This window comes from Rhineura floridana, chromosome 7 (genome assembly GCF_030035675.1).
Source record: "Rhineura floridana isolate rRhiFlo1 chromosome 7, rRhiFlo1.hap2, whole genome shotgun sequence".
Lineage (NCBI taxonomy): Eukaryota > Metazoa > Chordata > Lepidosauria > Squamata > Rhineuridae > Rhineura > Rhineura floridana.
Window position 1 is genome coordinate 70,889,639 of NC_084486.1, and position 21,138 is coordinate 70,910,776.

The 21,138-nt window shown below is 42.9% G+C and overlaps 1 protein-coding gene across 1 annotated transcript; it reads left to right on the forward strand.

The window, feature by feature from the left end:
• Window positions 1-462: 462 nt before the first annotated feature.
• On the forward strand, window positions 463-19,430 carry SPMIP5 (sperm microtubule inner protein 5). Its single transcript, XM_061637699.1, has 6 exons — window positions 463-712; window positions 2,393-2,461; window positions 5,114-5,335; window positions 10,095-10,281; window positions 11,675-11,772; window positions 19,270-19,430. The coding sequence occupies exons 2-6, from the start codon at window positions 2,404-2,406 to the stop codon at window positions 19,428-19,430; spliced, it is 726 nt and encodes a 241-aa protein (XP_061493683.1). The 5' UTR covers window positions 463-712; window positions 2,393-2,403.
• The last annotated feature ends 1,708 nt before the right edge of the window (window positions 19,431-21,138 follow it).

Consider the following 21,138-nt stretch of genomic DNA (forward strand, 5'->3'; position numbering starts at 1 on the left):
ATTGAAATCCTTCCCTTCCTCTGAGTAGGAGCCCAGGGCAGCAAACAAAAGCACTAAAACACTTTAAAACATCATAAAAACAGACTTCAAAATATATTAAAACACAACAACAATTAAAAACATTAATGGTATTAGAGTATTAGACTCTGGTTCTTACGTTCCTTTCAGTGGAGGCCCCTCATTAACGGTATATGGAGCACAGCTCACCCTAACCAGCCTAAACCTCCAAAGCTATAGCTCACTCCCTTCTCTGTTCCTTACATTTATATTCAATACATTATGTCACATTTAAAGACACTCTGGACTTGTTTCTCTCCATCTTCTATTCTGGCCGATCATCCCTGAATAGCACAGCCAATCACAATCATTGCTATGGTCCCACCCATGTAGTAACAATAATAAATTCTAATGGGGAGGCAGAGGGGTAGAGGTCCCCTCAGCACCTCCCCGAGCTCCATTTTTATTTTATTTCCCTTAGAATAAGCTCTAACCAACCAGGAGGAGTATCTCAGAAATGCATTGGAAGACTATGAAGAGCCTCCCCAATGCTCAGAGGCATGCATTTCAATCTAAACCAATCTGATGCAGATTTGCAATCTGCATTGGCTCCTCTCTTGAGTTTGTGTTGCTGTTCCCTCATTTTTTTGCAAGTAGCAAGAAGCATGATTCTTTCTCTGCAGCCAGCCTTTGAAAGTGACAGCAAAATTTCTGTGTGAGTTCAGTTCCTATTTGATTGTGCAGAGTAGGTGGGTGGGTGTATGTTGCTGCATGGGGAGCAAGGGGGGAAAAACACAGAGTGGCATGGGGGGTATGCTGTGGTCCTGATGGGCCGTTTGCTGACTGTTGGAGAGGGAGGGAGGGAGGGAGGGAGGGAGTAGGGAAAAGCAGGACCCAAATGGAGTGCTCTTTGCATGTGTGTGTGGGGGGAGGAGTTGACTGACGTTTTGCATCTAACCAGATGTAGCTTGAAAGAAAAAAGTGGCCACTGTGGTATGTGTGTGTGTGCAAGCAGAAGGCGAGAGTTGTTTAAAAGAGTTTTTAGTGTTGTTCATGGCTGAATGGGGATCTTCCAGATCCTAGTCCAATGCTCTAACCATTGTGTTTATACATATATAAATGCTGGTTTTGTTTTATTTATAATATTATTGTCTTTTGTGGACTCCTTCTAAACCAAATACAGTTTTCAGTTTCTTTAGATTCTATTTCTAAAACTGCAATGTTTAAGCATCCACAGAATCTATCAATGCAGGAGGATGGGAAGAAAACCAGACTTGGCCATGTCCCTGTGACCTTGTTGGCCATGCCTTCTGACCTTCTAGCAGCCCCAACAGTTTTAGAGAGCACCAGCTGCCACTGGTTCATTTGAAGTCTTTTTCCTCCTCCATCCAATTTACAGGTTTCCTGTACAATTAATGCTGCAAGCCCCACTGAACTCAGTTTTCTTACTCATGAGTAGGCATGTATAGAATAACTAGCACTGCACCGTAAATGAAGTCTAAAGAGTTTTGAGTCTGTTTGGAAAACTTGCTGGTCATAGTTACTTCCTATGAACAGAGAAGATGGTTCTTTTGTAATGTTTTAACACAGAGAATGGAGCAACTGCTTAAAGCAGGGGTGGCTCACAGGGCCTGCTCCAGGCATGCCAGGGCCCTTGGGCACCAGCCTGCCCTGGGCCCCTCCGCTCTCCTTCAGCGATCCACAGCAGGAGCTGCAAATCACAGGACAGGAGCTTCCGAGCCACCCGCCATCCCCCCGCTTCACTTATCTTTCTCTGCTATTTTTTGTGGCTGCGTGCACTGCGCACGCAGGGTTGCCATCAATCAAGATGGCGGCCGAGGTTTCAGTAAGGAGCTGAAGCCTCTGCTGCCATCTTGGTTGATGGCACGCACATTGCTGCCATCAACCAAGATGGCGGCAGAGGCTTCAGCCCCTTACGGCAACCTTGGCTGCCATCTTGATTGATGGCAACCCTGTGCGCACTGCAAAAAACAGCAGAGAGAAAGGTAGGTGAAGCGGGGGATGGCAGGCGGCTCGGAAGCTCCTCCTGTCCTGCGATCCGTGGCTCTTGCTGTGGATCACAGAAGGGAGCAGAGGGCCCCTGTAGATCCAGGGGCCCTCGGGCCAGTACCCCACCTGGCCACCCTTTAGAACCGGCCCTGGTGGCTCACCTGTGGCCCTCCGATTGCTGAATACAACTTCCATCAGCCCTAGCCAATATGGATGATGACCAGCAATAGGAATTGTAGTTCAGCAACATCTAGAAGGCCATACGTTAGTCACCCCGACTTTTTGACAAGCTGGAAAGTCAATACGTGTTGACTGGGATATTTCTTGAACAGGCTTATTAATATTAGGATATGGATTCAATTGTGTTTACTTTCTTTCATCATAGTTTGAAAAAGCATGAAAGCATTTTGGCGAGAAGTAGATGACCACCACCCTTTAATACCAGGATACACAGGTAAAAAACTGAGAGTCTTGATCTGAATTTTGACCCCATTTCTCAGATGATAATTTGGCAGAGGGTAAAATGGCCTTCTAAAAATGAGAGCCAAAGAATGGCTTCTACACACTTGCTCTCTCAGACAGGTCGCTTTGTTTTAATGCAGTTGTGGCTTAACACACTGATAAACACTAGTACTAAACAGGATTATCATTTTATTAGCCTACTAAAGCTATCTAGTTGCCATAAAATGCTATATAATTGAACTGGATTGACCCAGTACTGCAGTGTTAACTGCTAAATCAAGAAAACCATCCCTGAAGCTAAAGCCCTATCTCAGGGGTGAAGAACCTGTGAGATCCCTCAGCCGAATGAGATCTCCCAAATATCACAGACCTGGTTTGTCACAAAGTTAATAAATAAAGTCATAAACATCAATTATCTAAATAGCCCCCTCATAAGTCCACTACATCCAGAGTACTGTTGTGCGCCTCCCCAATCTCAAGCACTGAGATTCTCTTGTCAGTTTCTGCCTCACCAAGGTGCTTCTCTGTTAAAGCCTATAAAATCCATTTGTGGATGTATTTAATTCTGCTGATGAAGAATAAATTTATTTATTTATTTATTTATTTAATTACGCTTTTAAACCGCCCTATAGCAACGAGCTCTCAGGGCGGTGTACAACAAGATAAAACCACATTTAAAATACGAATTTTAATGGATTACAGCATACAATTATAAAACATATTTAAAAACAAAATTAGAATACAAATTAAAATAAAATAAAAGGCAGGGAACTAAGTGTAAAAGTGGGTGTTTGCTTTGACTTTTTCAACATGCTAAGTTTTAAATAGACATTTGCTGAAGAAAACTTTAGTATGAACACAGGAATTAGATTTATTTATTTATTTAATTAGATTTATTAGTCGCCCATCTGGCTGGTTGTCCAGCCACTCTGGGCAACGTACAGAATAAAAACATACAAATACATTAAAACATTAAAATCTCAACAGTAGTAATAAACCTAACCCACCCCAAAAACCTGCCTGAAGAGCCAGGTCTTCAAGGCACAGCGGAAGCACATCATAGCTGGGGCATGACGGAGATCGTTTGGGAGGGAATTCCACAGAGTGGGAGCCGCAATAGGAAAAGCCCTCTCCCTAGTCCTCACCAGTCTAGCTGTTTTAACTGGTGGGACAGAGGAGGCCTTTTGAGGCTGATCTTGTTGCACGGCATCCTTGATGAAGCTGGAGGCGCTCTTTCAGATAAAGATGACTGGCATATTCTTTGTTTCATAAAAAAAAAAGGGTGTTACGGATAAAGTGAACAAAGGGACACCAAAAGATATAAAACAAACCAAACAGTTTATGCTATAATGTAAGATTTTAAAAACTAGTGTGGAGCTTGTTTTCTCAAAAATTCAGTTTTGCTCTTGTGTCACAACAATACCAGCAATAAAAAAGGATCAGAAACAGAGTTAAGAGCACATGACATTGCAACCATAGCGAACCATTTAGGGAGAGTGGTGCTGAGAACAATATTGTTGCGCGCCTCCCCAATCTCCAAGCGGTGAGATTTCCAGGGGTCCCTGCACCTGTCCTGGGCTTGGTTTCCTTGGGAAGAAGGTCAGCGGAGACTGTGGTGTCTTTATGAAATATGGTTTGTTTATTTACACACATTCCAACCTGAGCTTAGGATGGAGGGATTCAAGGCATCAGCAGTCCAATATCCAGCTTTTCTATCAGGGTTACAGGAGGCATCCTAAAGCCATGGCGCAGAGAGACAGCCTCTCTGCCTGCCTCCCGTTCCCAGTCTTTCTCAGACACAACTCTAAACCCACTCAAAGCACAAACTCTGCTAGCCGCCAGGAGGGGGGGGGGGAGGCTCTCCTGAAGAGTTTCAGTGACAAAAGGATCTTCCTGGCCCATTCACCAGATGCTGGGCACCTGAAAGACCCATTAGCAAACTGGCCACTAGCTTAACAAAAGAAACTCATCTGGCCAGCAGAGCCAGCCGCTCACCCCAAGGCACAGGATTCCAAACCAGTCTAACTTCCACATAAGTACAAAAACAATCCATTCCTTTACAGCAAGTTTTCAAATAACTGCTCTCTGTTTAGGCTTCCTCTTCTTTCTTGGAGCCCCCAGTCACAGTTCTGCATCCAAACCGCTTACCCAGTCCTCATAACTTGGCAGTGGCCAAGATACTGAGTTCCCAACATGTTTAAGCACTATTACAGCCTCAGTACTGGAGCTCCTTTGTCCTGCTTTGTGCCACTGCAGCACAGTAGCCCTCAAACACACATGTACATTTTTCCCTTGCTCCCCCAAACAGTTGTACACACCCCCACAATCTAACAGACACAGAATAGTAAATCTTAAACATTAAAACCTTATTGCAAAAACCTATCAACATAATTCCTAAAAAATCATTAAACATCATTACCCACCACATCATCTTTTTGACACATTTACTATGAATGCACAGAACAGTAAGTTGGCTTCCATGACTGTACAAAACCCATGTACACAAAATAATGAGTAAACAAGATTATCCATGTGATGGTCATGGGGCTGCTGACTGACAAAGGAAATTCTGCTGAAGGAAAGCCTAGACTATCCTGTTGGTGGCTTCTTCATGATGGTTGTGAACTTCTGTTGCCTTTTCTAGGCTACATCCCTCTTAGATTCTACCAAATTGGCACTAGTTTTGGAAATGATTCTGTGTGGTGTGTGAATGCATTTCGTGATGCTACTAAGAGAAAGAGTGACCAGACGGATGAAATGAGGATCACGGCAGCTACAGCACCGCAGCTACCACCTCTTTGCTCGAATGAAGATATAATAAACGTACTTGATGATTATAATTGCAAACGTCATCCCTATGTGCTGGGTATAGTATGCCTCATTTCTAATCAATTTGGGCTTAGCCAAATCTACTTGAAATGTTTATCATGTTGACACTTATCAGAGAGGCGGCTCTTAATTCTAAGCTTCTGCTTTAGTTTCTGCAGTGCAGCAGAGTCCATGTTTCCACATCTACACAATACATTTGAAGCACACAGCTTCCCCGAAAGAATCCTGGGAACTGTAGTTTACCTCTCTGTGAGGTAGACCTTACACCTTTAATGTAACTAGTTCCCAGGTTTCTTTGCGGGAAGCCATGTGCTTTAAATGTATGATGTATCTAGAATTGTGGAGGTGGATCACATAAAGGGCTCTTAGGCTACATCTCTCTAGAAAGCCCCTTGCACAGGGCATCCTTAGATTCTCTGTCATACAGGTGTGTAGTCATCTGGGGTCTCGGGGTGTGTGTCTTAGACCCTTTAGTTTTTGGGGAGCAGGGTTCCAACAGGGTCCCTATGTCTCCAGCATCCTACGAGCCAATCACTATGAAAGGGGAATGTGTTAGCCATTGAGAAGAGTCTTCTAACATGCTTCCTTGTTCTTTCTTGCTGATTGGAGCCAGTCAGAGTGAAAGGAGGTGAGTCAGCCACTGAAAAGACTCTTTTTAGTAGCTAACACACTCCTCTTTCAGGCTGATTGGCTCCTAAGGATGTCTCTTATTGTGGGAGAAGGCATTAACAAGGATCTCATTCAGCAAAAAAAAGGGGAGGGGCATGGCTGTGACTATGGTGAAGGGACCTTGCACTTCTGAATTTGCCACTACACTACTGCTGTCATATGTGACAGTCTTTAATATTTAAGACCAGACACAATTTTGGGGGTAAGCAGACAATGGCAGGACGATTGTTAAAACTTGGTAATTGGTTACACTAGACTAAGTTTCAGTGTATGGTTCTTATTCAAGAGGAAATTTCCTATTTTTCATGATGATTGTCAACTGAGGAGATACAGGGCTACAAAGTGAGCAGCCATTACATTAGGAATGAGATAGCCTAGAACATGCAGCTGGAAGGATGCAGGAAGCAAGCAAAAAGGAAGAAAATGAAGCTAAAAAGAAGGGGAAGGAGTGGAAAGCTCAGAAGTCTGAATGGAATTGTGTCAGATATAGTATGGAACATGGCTTAGCTTGGAATGTTAAATACACATTGCTGATCCACAGATGAAATATAGTTCTATTCAAATAAAACCTTCCATCCACCTTGGTAAGAATACTAACATGTCGTGTTTACTTGCCTTCAACTTTAGCTACCATGCTAAGTTCAAGGTGCTGCTGTGTGTGTGTGTTGTGTGCCTTCAAGTCGATTATGACTTAGGCAACCCTATGAATCAGTGACCTCCAGTAGCATCTGTGGTAAACTACCCTATTCAGATCTTGTAAGTTCAGGTCTGTGGCTTCCATTGTGGAATCAATCCATCTCTTGTTTGGTCTTCCTCTTTTTCTACTCCCTTCTGTTTTTCCAGCATTATTGTCTTTTCTAGTGAATCATGTCTTCTCATGATGTGTCCAAAGTATGATAACCTCAGTTTCATCATTTTAGCTTCTAGTGATAGTTGTGGTTTAATTTGTTCTAACACTCTATTTGTCTTTTTCATGGTTCATGGTATCTGCAAAGCTCTCCTCCAACACCACATTTCAGATTAGTTGATTTTTCTCTTACCCACTTTTTTCACTGTCCAATTTCCACATCCATACATAGAGATTGGGAATAACATGGTGTGAATGATCCTGACTTTAGTGTTCAGTGATATATCTTTGCATTTGAAGACCTTTTCTAGTTCTGTCATAGTTATACTCCCCAGTCCTAGCCTTCTTCTGATTTCTTGAGCACTGTCTCCATTTTGGTTAATGACTGCGCCAAGGAATGGATAATCCTTGACAAGTTCAGTGTCCTCATTATCTTCTGTTGTCATTACTTTAGTCTTGACGTTCAGCTGTAGTCCTGCTTTTGTGCTTTCCTCTTTATCTTTTATCAGCATTCGTTTCAGATCATTACTGGTTTCTGCTAGTAGTATGGTATTGTCTGCATATCTTAAATTATTGATATTTCGCCCTCCAGTTTTCACACCTCCATCTTGGTCCAATCCCGCTTTCCGTATGATATGTTCTATATATAGATTAAACAAATAGGGTGATAAAATACACCCCTGTCTCATACCCTTTCCAATGAGGAACCAGTTGGTTTCTCCATATTCTGTCCTTACAGTAGCCTCTTGTCCAGAGCAAGGTGCTGATACTGATGAATAAAGCCCTATGCAGCTTGGGACCAGGATTTCTAAAAGATCATCTTATCCCTTATATACCCAACCGATCACTGTGTTCTGTAGGAGAAGATATCCTTAAGATACCATCTTAGCAGGAGGACTGTTCCACACAAAGGTGGAATTGGACCTCTAATGTGGCCCCTACCCTTTGGAATTCCATTGCATAATAGACAGGAGCCATTTTTATTGTCTTTTCACCATCTGTTGAAGACTTTCCACTTTCAGCAAGCCTCCCAGTTGGTATCTGTATTGGATTTGAAATTGCTTATATATATATAATTGCTTTAACTTTTTATATGTTGTGATTAAGTTGTTTTTATATATGCAATTGTTTATATATGTTTTTATTGTATTGTGAAATTGCTTCAAGATACTTCATAAGAAGTGATTCATAAATGAAATAGCATCATCATCTTTTCAGATCCAGGGCATCACCTTTTACCCTAGCCTACATCACAGGCCCCACTTTTAACACTACAGTATTTCTCTCTCTCTCTCTCTTCACCTCCACCTCTTAAAGGAAACATCAAACTGGTGGCAGTGCCACTAATGTGACCTTATTTTAGAGCAGGGCATGTTCCACTTGTGGCTTAATGACACACTACTAGAATATCAGTTTTGTTCCTGACTAGACCATCTTCGACTCTTTTTGATCCCAACTTTCTTTCCTAACTCCCTAAATTTCATGACTCCTCCCCAAAAATTTCAGCTTTTGGCTTTTTGCCATACAGTATTACATATTTCCATCTTCAGTCATACTGAACAAATGTTTTTTTTAAATATTTTCAGTGGGCTGAGTAGCGGAGTAAACGTTCAATTTACTGTGAGCCATTGTGGAGGGAAAAAAACTTGTTGTGAATGTTTTCTGTTCTTTTCTTTTTTTAATAGAATATGGAAACTTTCAGACAGATTTTCTTTTAAAGTGAAACATTGACCTTTGTTCCTGTGCCACCATGTACAGACAACAAATTCTAGTAGCAAAGGCTTGTTTTCTTTGCTGTAGGGGAAATTCACAGCAGTGATCCATGTGTGGCCTGAATGTTGTACGGGAAGGCACAGGAGATACTACGCCTGTTTTGATGAATTGTAGTGGTTAAGGGGGTAATGACAGTTCCCTCTTTGAGAGAAATACTAGCAGCTTTTCCCAGGTCTTTTGTAAAGAATTTCATCTCTGGGACTAGCGGCACTAAGCCATGACAAAGGGCCCTAATAGCTTTGTTATTACAGACAAGGAGCAACTGAAATTGCTTTCTGTCTGAGATTTTTATCTACAGCTACATGGACTTGCCCCCATGACCTCTAAAACTCAGCTGGAGAAATAGAAAGGAAGCAATGCGTGTTCAGAGTTAATTTTCCAAAAAGGAGGCTTCTAACTTGTAAAAACCTAATATGCATGTACCATGGGGCCTGCAACAAAATGTTACAGTGTGGTTTGCTCCCATTCAGAATGTTTCATTCCATATACCCTCCCACGTGCTTTTCTGCCCTCCATTTGACCCAATAGTTGGTCAGCATTCTGTGGCCACTGAGCATGCTCAATCTTCATCGGGCTGTTCTCTCCCCATCCCCCAATTTAGATTTTTTTTTACCCCCAAAGATTTTTTATACTTCTGTAATACTTGTTTTTTCCAAGCCTGCTGAGACCTCCCTCTTGTGCATGCTTTGGCTGCACCTGCACTTGCAGAATTCAGATTGTTATTAGCATATATGATCATCTACCACGTTTGCCTTAATGTTGGCTGTTAAACTTGAGCACTGATCTCCACTGTTTAATTAATACAAAGTGCATGTATTCATTACTTTGCTTCAGACTCTACGGTCGTTTGGGTACAACCAACACACACTTTCTTTAAAAGTTGTTAAGACCTCTAGCTTTGGACGTTTCTTAGAATATTTAGATTTTTTTATCTAGACCCATGATAAGTCCTGAAGATGTACCTCTTTACCCTGGCTCTGAGACTTGAGGTGTATATTTTTAGGACTCACCTTATTCTTGTGATTGTAATTTGTTTTAGACTGTTTTTAATGTTATAGTTTAAATTGTTGTGAGCTGCCTTGGAACATTAGGGTGAAGGATGGGTAAAAAAATCAAATTAATAGCAACAATAATAATTATTATTATATGGCTGTTTCTCTTCCTGGCTGATGGGAATTGTATTCAAGTCTTTTGCCCTTTCTCCTGAAACTGGAGTGTTTTAAAGAGCACCTTAAGTTAATATTCCCCTCTACCCGTAGTTAATGTTTATCAATGGCTAATGTTTGATGAAAGGTCAGGCAGACTTTAGGCTTGTTGGATCCACTTCGTTTTTTACTAGAACCCCAAGATCTACCAACCAGATCCAGGTGGAAAAGACAGATGATGCAAGTTAAAGAACAGGGTGCTAATTTGATGGACCCAATTTGTGTCATTCTCCTTTCTCCATGTATGGTTGCTGTTAGCCTCAATAAGCTTTCAGATAATGTCCCATTTGATCACTTTGCAGGGCCTGTGGAAACAAAAAGAAGTCTACTTGAGCCACCCATGCCAGGCTGGACTGGTTTTGTGCCAAGGTCTAGGGTCACAGAGTTTGGTCATGGAGTTCGTTACCATGTGATGGCAGAGAATTGCTATCAAGATTTTAAGCACTCCTTGGATAGAGTCAAGCATGAACCTGATAGTGAGGAATCCAAGTACGTTGGCATAAAGATCTTTACTTGAGTATGCCACTTCCCAGAAGTCATTCCAGCACTATGTTACCTGATGTTATTCATTTATATATGTTCAAATATTGCGTTTCTCTTATTTTTATACCTCCCTGTGCTTTGAAAAATTATTATTAAATATCTTGGGGACCAATCCAAACCCAAGATCTGCCAGGATGAGCAGCATTTAGAATGGGTGGATCTCTAGCTGAGCCAGCTCGAGCCTGGGCACAGCCAGGGCTACACTGAAATCCATCATCCCAGTTCAGCTGGGGCTTAGCCAGCTGAGCTGAAGGAAGGATAAGTCACAAAAAGGGGTGCTCCAGGGGAGTGCCAGGATGGAGCAGGGGGAGACTTACCCCTATTCCAAACCCTGTTCAGCTTGGTCACATGAACTAATAATCTAGCAAAAGTTACACTGGCAAAAAGGTCAATGTACTGTAAGTCAAACTCTATTTGAAAGGCTAGTGTTCCCTGTGCCAGGCTTGGGCAGGCTCAGCCAGCAGTAGCCCTGCTCCTGAATGGCGTTTGGAACAGGGATAAATTACACCAGCATAATTTACCCTGGCATAAATTATGCTGACTTCCTATAGTTTGAATTGTTGTTTTGGTCATTTTTCATAAATGGTGAGAAGAGAGATGAAAACCTGGAAAAACCTGGTTAGAAAATCCAAATTCCCGGGATGGGGAAGCTGTAGCCCTTCTAGATGTTGTTGGGCTCCAATTCCCATCAGCCTCAGCCAGCATGGCCAGTGGCCAACAGCATCTGGAGGCCAACAGGTTCCTGATCCTGTTCAACTATAACCCACCACAGGTGTAATTTAAAAACAACACCGCACTGGCAACATGGGGTGGCAGAGAGTTCCTTTCTCAACATGATATCAGGTTGAGTCTTGTGTCAGGATGCTTCATTGGTGTCAAAAGTTGAAGCGGGAAGATAGTTTCAAATCCACACACACATACATACCCATACACACTGCCTGCTGCTCCTCCCCTTTAAAACATCCTTGCTAAGCAGTGGATTCAAAAGGAATGCACTTACTTTGCCTCTTTGGAGCAGGAAGAACGAAAGCCAAGCCTCACTGGCTACCAGATCCACCTGTTGAACTGTGGACTCTTCTTAAGAACTGTGAAAAAGCCAAATTTTCTGTCTTCTCACACAGCAGTTAAAGGCATAGAGTATCTGTAAGGAGAAAATATGAACTTTGTCAAAAAATTAAGGTTTACCAGTTAACTGAAGAAAACTACCAGGAAGAATTTGACAAGATTCTCACATTTGCTATTCCAGTCATAACCAAAGCTATGTAAAATGTGTTGTTGATAGTCAAGAAAGTTAGAAAATGACAAACACCAAAACATTTATGAAAAATTTATTTTGTAGGGAAGAAGTGCAGGGAATCAAACCCAAAGAATTACGCCCACACCAGAGATTCTACAGGCCTGAAGGGATGTTGCCCAAATATACTGGCCATATTCCACGTAAGGATTTAGGATTATATTCTTTGAAAGTAACTATTTACTGTGGGCCTGTTCACAAGACTGTGCTTACCTGTCTCAACTCGTGGATTGAGGGAAAAGGGTCAGCATCAAAACTGGTGCTTGAAAGTAGTCATGATAGGGGAATTGCCCAATGTGTTTTCATCTAATGCTGTTCCTTGAGGGGCAAAGGGCCATCATGTCTCTTACTCAGTCTAGTATATGAGTTAAAATACCTCAGCTAAAACATATGCTTTCTGCTATCTTTTATCAGTGAGTTGATTTAACTGGTGTTCCGGAGTAGGACACATGAAGGCCCTTTGCCTCCTGGTGTCAAAATGCATTGTGCCACCTGCATATGAAGGAGGAGACATGTTGCAGTTTTCTGGCTTCAGTGCACCTTCACCTCCATTTTCTGAACATGGGGACACATGACGCCTGATAAACTCCGCTACCTTTTACTCCCAAACCTTGGAAGTTGCAACTCCAGCACACTTTATCTTGAAGTCAGCTTCACACAGACTTTAAAAATGATTGGCCATCAACTCTGTTGCCAATCTAGATGTATCCAATGAAAATGCTTTGCTATAGGCTCAGGGAGACACACTGATAGGCCCAATGCTTTGCTCTGGGTGGTCCTAATCAGCAGCGGGGAAGGAAGATGTGTCCAGCCATAGCCAGAGTTGTTTCAAAATGCAGCCAGAGAAAACGGTTTGTCTGCTTTTGAAGCAACTCATGTGTCTGCAGCCTAATAAACTGCTTTGTTTGAGCACCATTTTAAGGCCAGCTTCTCCCCCTTGTATGCGCAACTCTGGGTTGCCTGCTCCACCCCATGCCAGCCTCCACATCTCTGATGTAATATCTAAATGGTATGCATGTGTGGATTCCTAGATGCATATGTCTGATAACAGGCAAATATTACATTATTCGAGCTCCTGTTTGTAAGGAGTCTATCAAGTCTTTTAAGTAAAGACCTTATCCCAGTCTGTGTCTGTGTTGGAATTGCTTGTAAAGATGTTTTAAACTTTTTAAAAGATGTTTTAAAGATGCTTTAAAGCATTTTGTTTTTAAGATGTTTTAAAGTGCTTTTAATATTTTTGTTTGCCACCCTGAGCTCCTCCTGGGAGGAAGGGCAGGATATAAATTTAATAAATAAATAATAATAACATGCTACTTCTCTCTGCTTTCTGCTGATTTTAATTGTTGTGCTTTATTGTGATTGTTTTTTATTATTTTAATGAGGTTTAATTATTTGATGAGCCACCATGAAAGTTGTTAAACTGAATGACAGCTGTCAAAGGCTCTAAATAATATGGGTCTAAGTATATGACATTGCCATGTTACATCAAATGCTGGGAAGGTAGAAATAAGTTAGGCAGGTATGATCACGCTGCCCACTATGCTATTCAGGTGCCTGAATGTGTGAACAGCCCTATATGAATATATTCATATTTATCTCTTTGTTTTGAATTATCTAGGGTATTTGCTTACCCAGTTCTTGTATACTCTTGAGTCAGTTAAGCATATATGTTTAAAAGAGTAAAGAAGCACATCCACTGGACCCCTCCTAGATTTTGGGCAAGCTGTAGTAACATAAAGGCAGTATTTAGTAATTCATAACTCCTAGAATCCTTACTGTATTGCCTTTTCCCTGCTACCCAGTTTATCATCACAAATACATTGGAGCATTTGACTGTTAAGGAAATATTTCAAGTTATTTCAACAGAATCTCAGGCTACAAACTTAACAAATTCACAATTATTTAGGAATTAATATAGAACAGAAGAGGACAGGCAGCAGATAAAGGATTGTATCCAACTCTGCGTGAACTTATATAACAGGACTTCCTCTCCTCATGTGCCCCCAAAATCTGCTTTGGGGAGTCCACCAACCCTCTGAAGCAGATTTTGAGGGTACACGGGCCTTCAGGGCAGGGGAGAGGAGTGGGAAGTTCCACTGTGCAAGCAGAACAGCAGCACTGGATACAACCCCAAAGTTAATAATCTTCCCTGAAGGAAACAATACAGCACATCTGTCTGTAAAGTCCTACATTTTGCTGAAATCGTTTTCAAAGATTTTTGTTGGTTGATTGAATTAGTAATCTGTACCCAAGAAGAAATTTACTCAGGCTGTATTTTAAAGCAAACCAATCTAATTTGATGGTCTTGGATCAGTATGCAGATGCAGATCAGAATGCAGCTTTCAACTGGATCACACACTTCTTCAAATTTTGTTTCAGTTCCAAAAATGTGTATTTTATGGAAACAATGCATACAAATGTGCGTATTTGGAGGGAAATGCATTGAAAATCATACAAAATGTGTATTTTAGGTGAAGAATGCACATAAAATGCATACTAGGGGTTGTAGCCAGAGGTACACAAGCACTGTTCTCCTTGTGCAGCGGGACTTCCCCTTTCTCTCCTGTCCCAGTACACAGCCAAAGAGGCTCCAGAGGGTCCTACAATCCTTTGAGCAAATTTTGAGGATGCACAGGGCTGCAGGGGAGAAGAGGGAAGGGGGTGTTTCATTGCACAAATGGAAGTCTGTTGTGATAGCAGAACAGCAGCTTTGAATACAACACAAAATGCTTATGATCTAAATGCATTTTTCACACATTTGTTTTTTAATCCACAACTGGATCAGACAGACCTATGATTGTGCACATGTGAAACTGGCATATGTGAAGCTGATACAGGAATGGAAATAAGCTGATTCCCTCCATCCCTACCCCCACATCTTATCCCCCAACAAGTTCTCTCAGGACACTTGCCAACAATAACAAAATAAAATGATATAATAACTACATAAAATCAATAAAATGGTAGCCTAAAACAGCAGATAAAACGCTTGTCACCACAGCTTAAAAAGTTTTATAAAGATTCTTTGAAGATAATTGAAAAAGATGTATGTGGTGCACTTGAACTATGGAGCAGATTAATACGCACAATAAAATGATCACAAATACAGTATGCATTTTTATAAATTCAGATTTTCATACTTAGAAGTATAGAATAAGAGTGGCAAAAATGATGATGATGTTCATTAAGCCAGTGATTCCCAAACGTTTTCCCCCATGGGCCACTTGAAAATTGCTGATGGTCTTGGAGAACCACTTAATGATTTTTCTGCCTGTTGCAGCAATTGTAATGTGCTGTGCTAGATGCTGTATGATTTTTAATTGTATTTTTATTGCTTCTTTTATTTCTTATCTTGTATTTCATTGCATTACCATTTGTATTCCTTAGAATTCTGATTGTATTTCAATATAATACAATGAAAGAAATAGAAGAAGCAATAAAATACAATTAAAATGAATACGTGTTTTTATTGCAGACATGTCGCAGACTACCTGAATGAAGCTTGCGGACTACTGGTGGTGCATGGACCCCAGTTTGGGAACCTGTGCATTAGGCAATATAAACATCTGTGGGTAGGATGAAATACATTGCAACAACCACTAAATAAGAGAATAATGGTAGTTGCAAATTTGGAAGCAAAGATAACAGAATTATCAGGTTTTCAGCATTAGGGTTCCTATAGTGTTGTATGGATGGAGAATTTTCAGCAACTCAAGCTTGTCAAACCCCTACAGAACTGTGGTGTGATGAGAGCTGTACACACTGAATTTCCCTCATCCACACAACTGTTAAAGGTAAAGGAGGCATTCGCCCTGACCCAAAGGAGTAGAAGCAGAGCAGCTCAGCCTACACATGTGGAATCCTTTCAGAGGAACTCATATCCCACCAACCAGCTGTTTGTTTGGCAGGGGAAAGAGAGCAAGGGGGCAGACTGAATCCACTCCCTGTTCCGTTTTAAAACAGTTAATCAGCAAATTTTAGCCTTTTGGAAGATCTCCGTATGCACAGTCCTTACCAATTAGAGCAGGGACAGGAAGTGTTTGAACATGTGCAAGCCGGAGAGGGAGGTGGGGGGCCAAGTTATAGGAAGTTTGGGCGGCAGGCGCTGGAAGGGTGCTGCTAGCAGACCACGCCGGAATAGGGGAACACGGGACAGATGCATTATATCCATCCCATGTTCCGGGTCTGCTCAGAACCAGACGAAACTGGGGGACGCAAGGTTCCTACCGACCTTCGACTGCTGTTATGTAATGCCAGGTCTGTGGCTCAGAAAACCTCGCTCATCCATGATATGATCTTGGATGGGCGCGCAGACCTGGCATGTATTACGGAAACTTGGCTGGACGAAGCCTCTGCTCCAATTCTTGAGGCCATGTGTCCGCCAGGTTTCCGTTACGCACAGCAGCCGAGGGTGGGAAGGCGGGGAGGGGGTGTGGCAGTCATCTATCGAGAGTCCTTGGTTTTTGCCAGACCTCCCCTCCATAGGACTCAATTTGTTGATTGTATGTACTGGAGGTTGGGCCCGAAGGGCAGTTTAGGGATCTTGCTGGTGTACCGCCCACCCCGCTGCACGGCAGATTCCCTGGCCGAGGTGCTGGAGGTGGTCTCGGCTGTACGGGCATTGTCCCCAGAGCTGTTAGTTCTGGGTGACTTTAACTTATATGCCGAGGCCGCTCTCATAGGAGCCCCTTGGGATTTCCTGGAAACCATGGCTTCCTGGGAACTGTACCTAAGTAATACTGGGCCCACCCATGTAGCCGGTCATGCTCTCGACCTAGTATTTGTCCTGGGAGAGGAGAGAAGTGGTCTGAAGTTGGGAGTGATTCTTGCCACTCCTGTGTCATGGTCAGACCACTACCTGGTAAATATGGACTTCTCGTTGCCATGCCCCCTCCGCAGGGGTGAAGGACCTATTAAAATGGTCCGCCCCAGACGCCTGATGGATCCGGATGGATTCCTGACTGTGCTTGGGGAATTGGAACCTGCTGAAGGTCGCCTGGTCGAAACCCTGGTGAAGGAGTGGAACGTGGGGATCATCAGGGCATTAGACCGGGTGGCTCCGAAACGTCCTCTCCCCCTGAATAGAACTCAGCTAGCACCATGGTATACACCACGGTTGCGTAGTCTGAGACAGGAGGTGAGACGACTAGAGCGCCGGTGGCGGAAATCCCGCTCCGAAGATGTCCGGACACAGGTTAGAGCAGCAGTAGCTGCCTACCAAGTGGCAATAAAGGTAGGAAAGAAGGCTTTCTTTGCTGCCTCTATTGCGTCTGCGGAGTGCTGTCCCAGGAGGCTGTTCCAGGTGGTCCGAAGCCTGGTCGGTCCAGTTGCTCAGGAACCCTTGGAACAGTCAAAGGCCTCCTGTGACTTATTAGCAAAACACTTCGTCGATAAAATCGAACACTTACGGAGCTCGATCCCGTGCGCCGTGGACACAGTGGATGAACCAGAGTTGGCCAGTTGCATGCCGGTAAATTGGGATCAGTTTCGGCTTCTCCCTTCTGAGGAAGTGGACAAGGTGCTTTCATCTGTGAAGCCAACCACTTGTCTTACTGATCCTTGCCCTTCGTGGCTCCTTGTGAGCTGCAGAGAGAAATTGGGCGAGGGGATCAAAGCGGTGGTAAACGCATCCTTGAAAGAGGGTGTGATGCCATCAGCCTTCAAGGAGGCAATTGTAAAGCCCATCTTAAAGAAGCCCTCCTTGGATCCCCAAGTATTCGATAACTTCCGCCCAATTTCGAATCTGCCATTTCTGGGCAAGGTCATTGAGCGAGTGGTGGCCAACCAGTTGTCAGCACACTTGGATGAAACGGATTATTTGGATCCATACCAATCGGGTTTCAGGACTGGTCACGGAACTGAAACAGCCTTGGTCGCTCTGGTAGATGATTTGAGGAGGGCATTAGATAGGGGAGAATCCACCTTTCTTGTCCTCCTCGATCTCTCAGCGGCTTTTGATACTGTCGACCACAGTATCCTTCTGCTTCGCCTGGAGGGATTGGGAATTGGAGGCACTGTATTACAGTGGTTCCATTCCTTTCTCTCCGACAGGTACCAACAGGTAGCGTTGGGGTAGGAGGTATCAGACCCTTGGCCTCTCAATTGTGGTGTGCCACAGGGCTCTATCCTCTCTCCCATGCTATTTAACATCTATATGAAGCCGCTGGGGGCAATCATCAGGAGATTTGGGCTGCAGTGTCATCAATATGCGGATGACACTCAGCTCTATCTCTCGTTTAAATCTTCACCAGAGTTGGCTGTGGAGACCTTGTCCAAGTGCCTGGAATCCGTGAGTGGATGGATGGGAAGGAACAAGCTGAAGTTGAACCCTGATAAGACCGAGGTACTACTTGTGGGGGACAAGAGAAGGTTGGGCGACATTGACCTGAAGTTCAACGGGGTGAGTCTACCCCTAAAGGACCAGGTCCGCAGCCTTGGGGTTGTGCTTGATTCCAGGCTGTCCATGGAGGCTCAGATTTCGGCAGTGAGCCGGGCAGCCTGGTACCAACTACACCTCATACGAAGGCTGCAACCCTACCTTCCTGTTCACCAGCTCCCACTAGTGGTACACGCCCTGGTCACCTCTTGTTTGGACTACTGTAATGTGCTCTACGTGGGGATACCCTTGAAAACTGTCCGGAAATTACAACTGATACAAAATGCGGCGGCTCGACTACTTACGAATAGTCGCCGCCGAGATCACATCACACCAATGTTGTTCGACCTACACTGGCTACCAGTTGTTTTCCGAGCCCAATTCAAGGTGTTGGTATTGACCTTTAAATCCCTACACGGTTCCGGCCCAGTTTATCTCACGGAGCGCCTTCAACGCCACCAATTATGCCGCCCGACAAGATCGGCCACACAGGGCCTTCTCTCAATCCCGCCAACAAAAACAGCCAGATTGGCGGGTACAAGAGAGAGGGCATTCTCAGTGGCGGCCCCCACTCTTTGGAACTCCCTCCCGCAAGATCTCTGGCACGCCTCTTCTTTAAATGTGTTTCGGAAAGCCTTAAAGACCTGGCTCTTTCAGCAGGCCTTCGGGGTATCTGGGGAGGGTTAATTATTATAACTGAAATGCCTCCTGCCCAGTTTTAATATTGTTGCTGCAGATGTGTTGTTTTTATATTGTATTACTGTATTTTATCAATTGTATTTTAACAATTTTGTAAGTCGCCTAGAGTGGCCATTGGCCAGATAGGCGACGAAGAAATTAAATTTATTATTATTTATTATTATTATTATTAACAGTTTTCTATCCAGCTGGGGATACATGCATGGAAACTGCCTTCTGCACATGTAGTATTCCTACCTGGCTCAGGATGCTGAAATTTTGGCCGTCCTTCAGGTTTAGCACTGAATCAAACCGATGTAAATATTCCATTGCAATGTCTACCATGGTGTTTCAGGGCCAGAAGGTACATTAGATGTATCATGGGGATGTTGCTGAAAACTGTATCTCTGTAGTAATCAGTTTCTCCTGTGTATTGTAATGTTTAAAATACTCACTATATGGATTGGAGCCATCCCAGTCTGAGTCTCTCTCCACATCCCTAAACCTGTAAGAACATTTAGGTGACTTGACCGCCTGAACTTGGCACATGGCTTTCAGCATTAAAACAGAATGTTGTGTCTTTCAGATGAACGTTCTGGCATTGGAAAGACCTTTGGTAATGTGTGTAGAAGCTGTTCTGTATGCAACCACCCTGACGTGAACTATGGGGCTTACCTTTCTAAGAAGCGCAAGGCTGAAAAGGTTCATGAGCAGATCAAGGAAGAAAATATTCCCTTAATTACATAATGTTTTGAACTTTGGAAGTAGACCATTAAAGATAAACAAATGTCTGAGATTTTTTGTTTATTTTTTATTTATTTAAGGCAATTATACTCCACCCTTAAGCAAAAAAGGCACTCAGAGAAGCTTATAAAAATTATTACTAAGATGATGGTGCTAAAAGATGTGCATACTTTAAGGCCTTCGTCATCATCCTACACAGAGGGACTGTATTTCAATTATGCTTCCTTACCATTTTCATCTGCAGAAGTATATTATGGACAATACCAGGTTTATAAAAGAGCAATCCAAACTCCCCTTATGCTAGGCTGGGGTTGGGGATGATGGATTAGGCAGAGGTGTCCCTCCACCCAGTTCTCCCAGCTCAGCCAGCCTCTTACCACCCACCACTGACCACCCCCTTCTGCTCACTGAACGTGCAAGCAGGAGGCTTACTGGCAGTATCTCTGCCAGCAGGAGCCATAGGAAAATGGGATGTTCCATGGAGGCAGTCAGGGTGATACAGTTCTGAATCCCAAGCTGGTCTTACTGGCATCAGCTCATGCACCAATTGTGCCTGTATTGCCCTGCCCTGCCTTTATACCCCCCCAACTTTTCACTATGGCTGCCATAAGTATGGCAGGGCTGAAGATGCAGCTGTGGCTTCCCAAAGCCCCCCCCTCCAAAAAAAAGCAGGAGAGGGGAGTTTTGAGGCTTTAAACTTAGTTGATAGAGATCCAGAAGAACTATGGATTGAAGTCAGACATTATCAGGGAAGAATGCAAAAAGGCAATACCTCTAGTTAAAAGGAGAGAAAGACCTCTGGATGACTGAAGAAACTCTTAAAATGGTTAAAGAGAGAAGGAAAACAAAAGAGGAGATAGAAAGATGGTCAGAACACTAAATACAATAATACAGCGACTAGTACGTAGGGACAAAGAACTATTACAATAGTTATTGTATAGAAATAGAAGAGGACAACAAAAAAGGTAGAACAAGATCCCTATTCCAAATTATTAGAGAAATTAAAGGGAAATTCAAACCAAGAGTAGGGATGTTGAATAATCAACAGGGGAACACACTGATTGACCAAGATGTAATAAAAGGAAGATGGAAGCAATACACTGAAGAACTCTATAAAAGAGATGCAAGGATGACAGATTCATTCACAGAGGAACCGTATGATGAAGAACCAGAAATTGTAGAAAGTGAGGTGAAAGCTGCTCTTAAAATGCTTGGAAGAAACAAATCACCAGGAACAGATGGCATACCAACAGAGTTGCTGAACACTAAAGTCAGGATCATTCAGACCATGGTATTCCCAATCTCTATGTATGGATATGAAAGTTGGACAGTGAAAAAAGTGGATAAGAGAAAAATCAACTCATTCGAAATGTGGTGTTGGAGGAGAACTTTGCTGATACCATGGATCACAAAAAAGACAAATAATTGGGTGTTAGAACAAATTAAACCAGAACTATCATTAGAAGCTAAAATGATGAAACTGTTATCATACTTTGGACACATAATGAGAAGACATGATTCACTAGAAAAGACCATAATGCTGGGAAAATCAAAAGGGAGTAGAAAAAGAGGAAGGCCAAGCAAGAGATGGATTGATTCCATAAAGGAAGCCACAGACCTGAACTTACAAGATCTGAACAGGGTGGTTTATAACAGATGCTATTGGAGGTTGCTGATGCATAGGATCGCCATAAGTCATAATCGACTTGAA

What these genes read in the sequence shown, in the direction of transcription:
- SPMIP5 (XM_061637699.1), top strand. Translation starts at nt 2,404, where the DNA reads ATGAAAGCATTTTGGCGAGAAGTAGATGACCACCACCCTTTAATACCA. An exon ending in ACGTCATCCCTATGTGCTGG is followed by an intron (nt 5,336 to 10,094) that starts GTATAGTATGCC and finishes ATCACTTTGCAG; the next exon opens with GGCCTGTGGAAACAAAAAGA. An exon ending in ATATACTGGCCATATTCCAC is followed by an intron (nt 11,773 to 19,269) that starts GTAAGGATTTAG and finishes TGTGTCTTTCAG; the next exon opens with ATGAACGTTCTGGCATTGGA.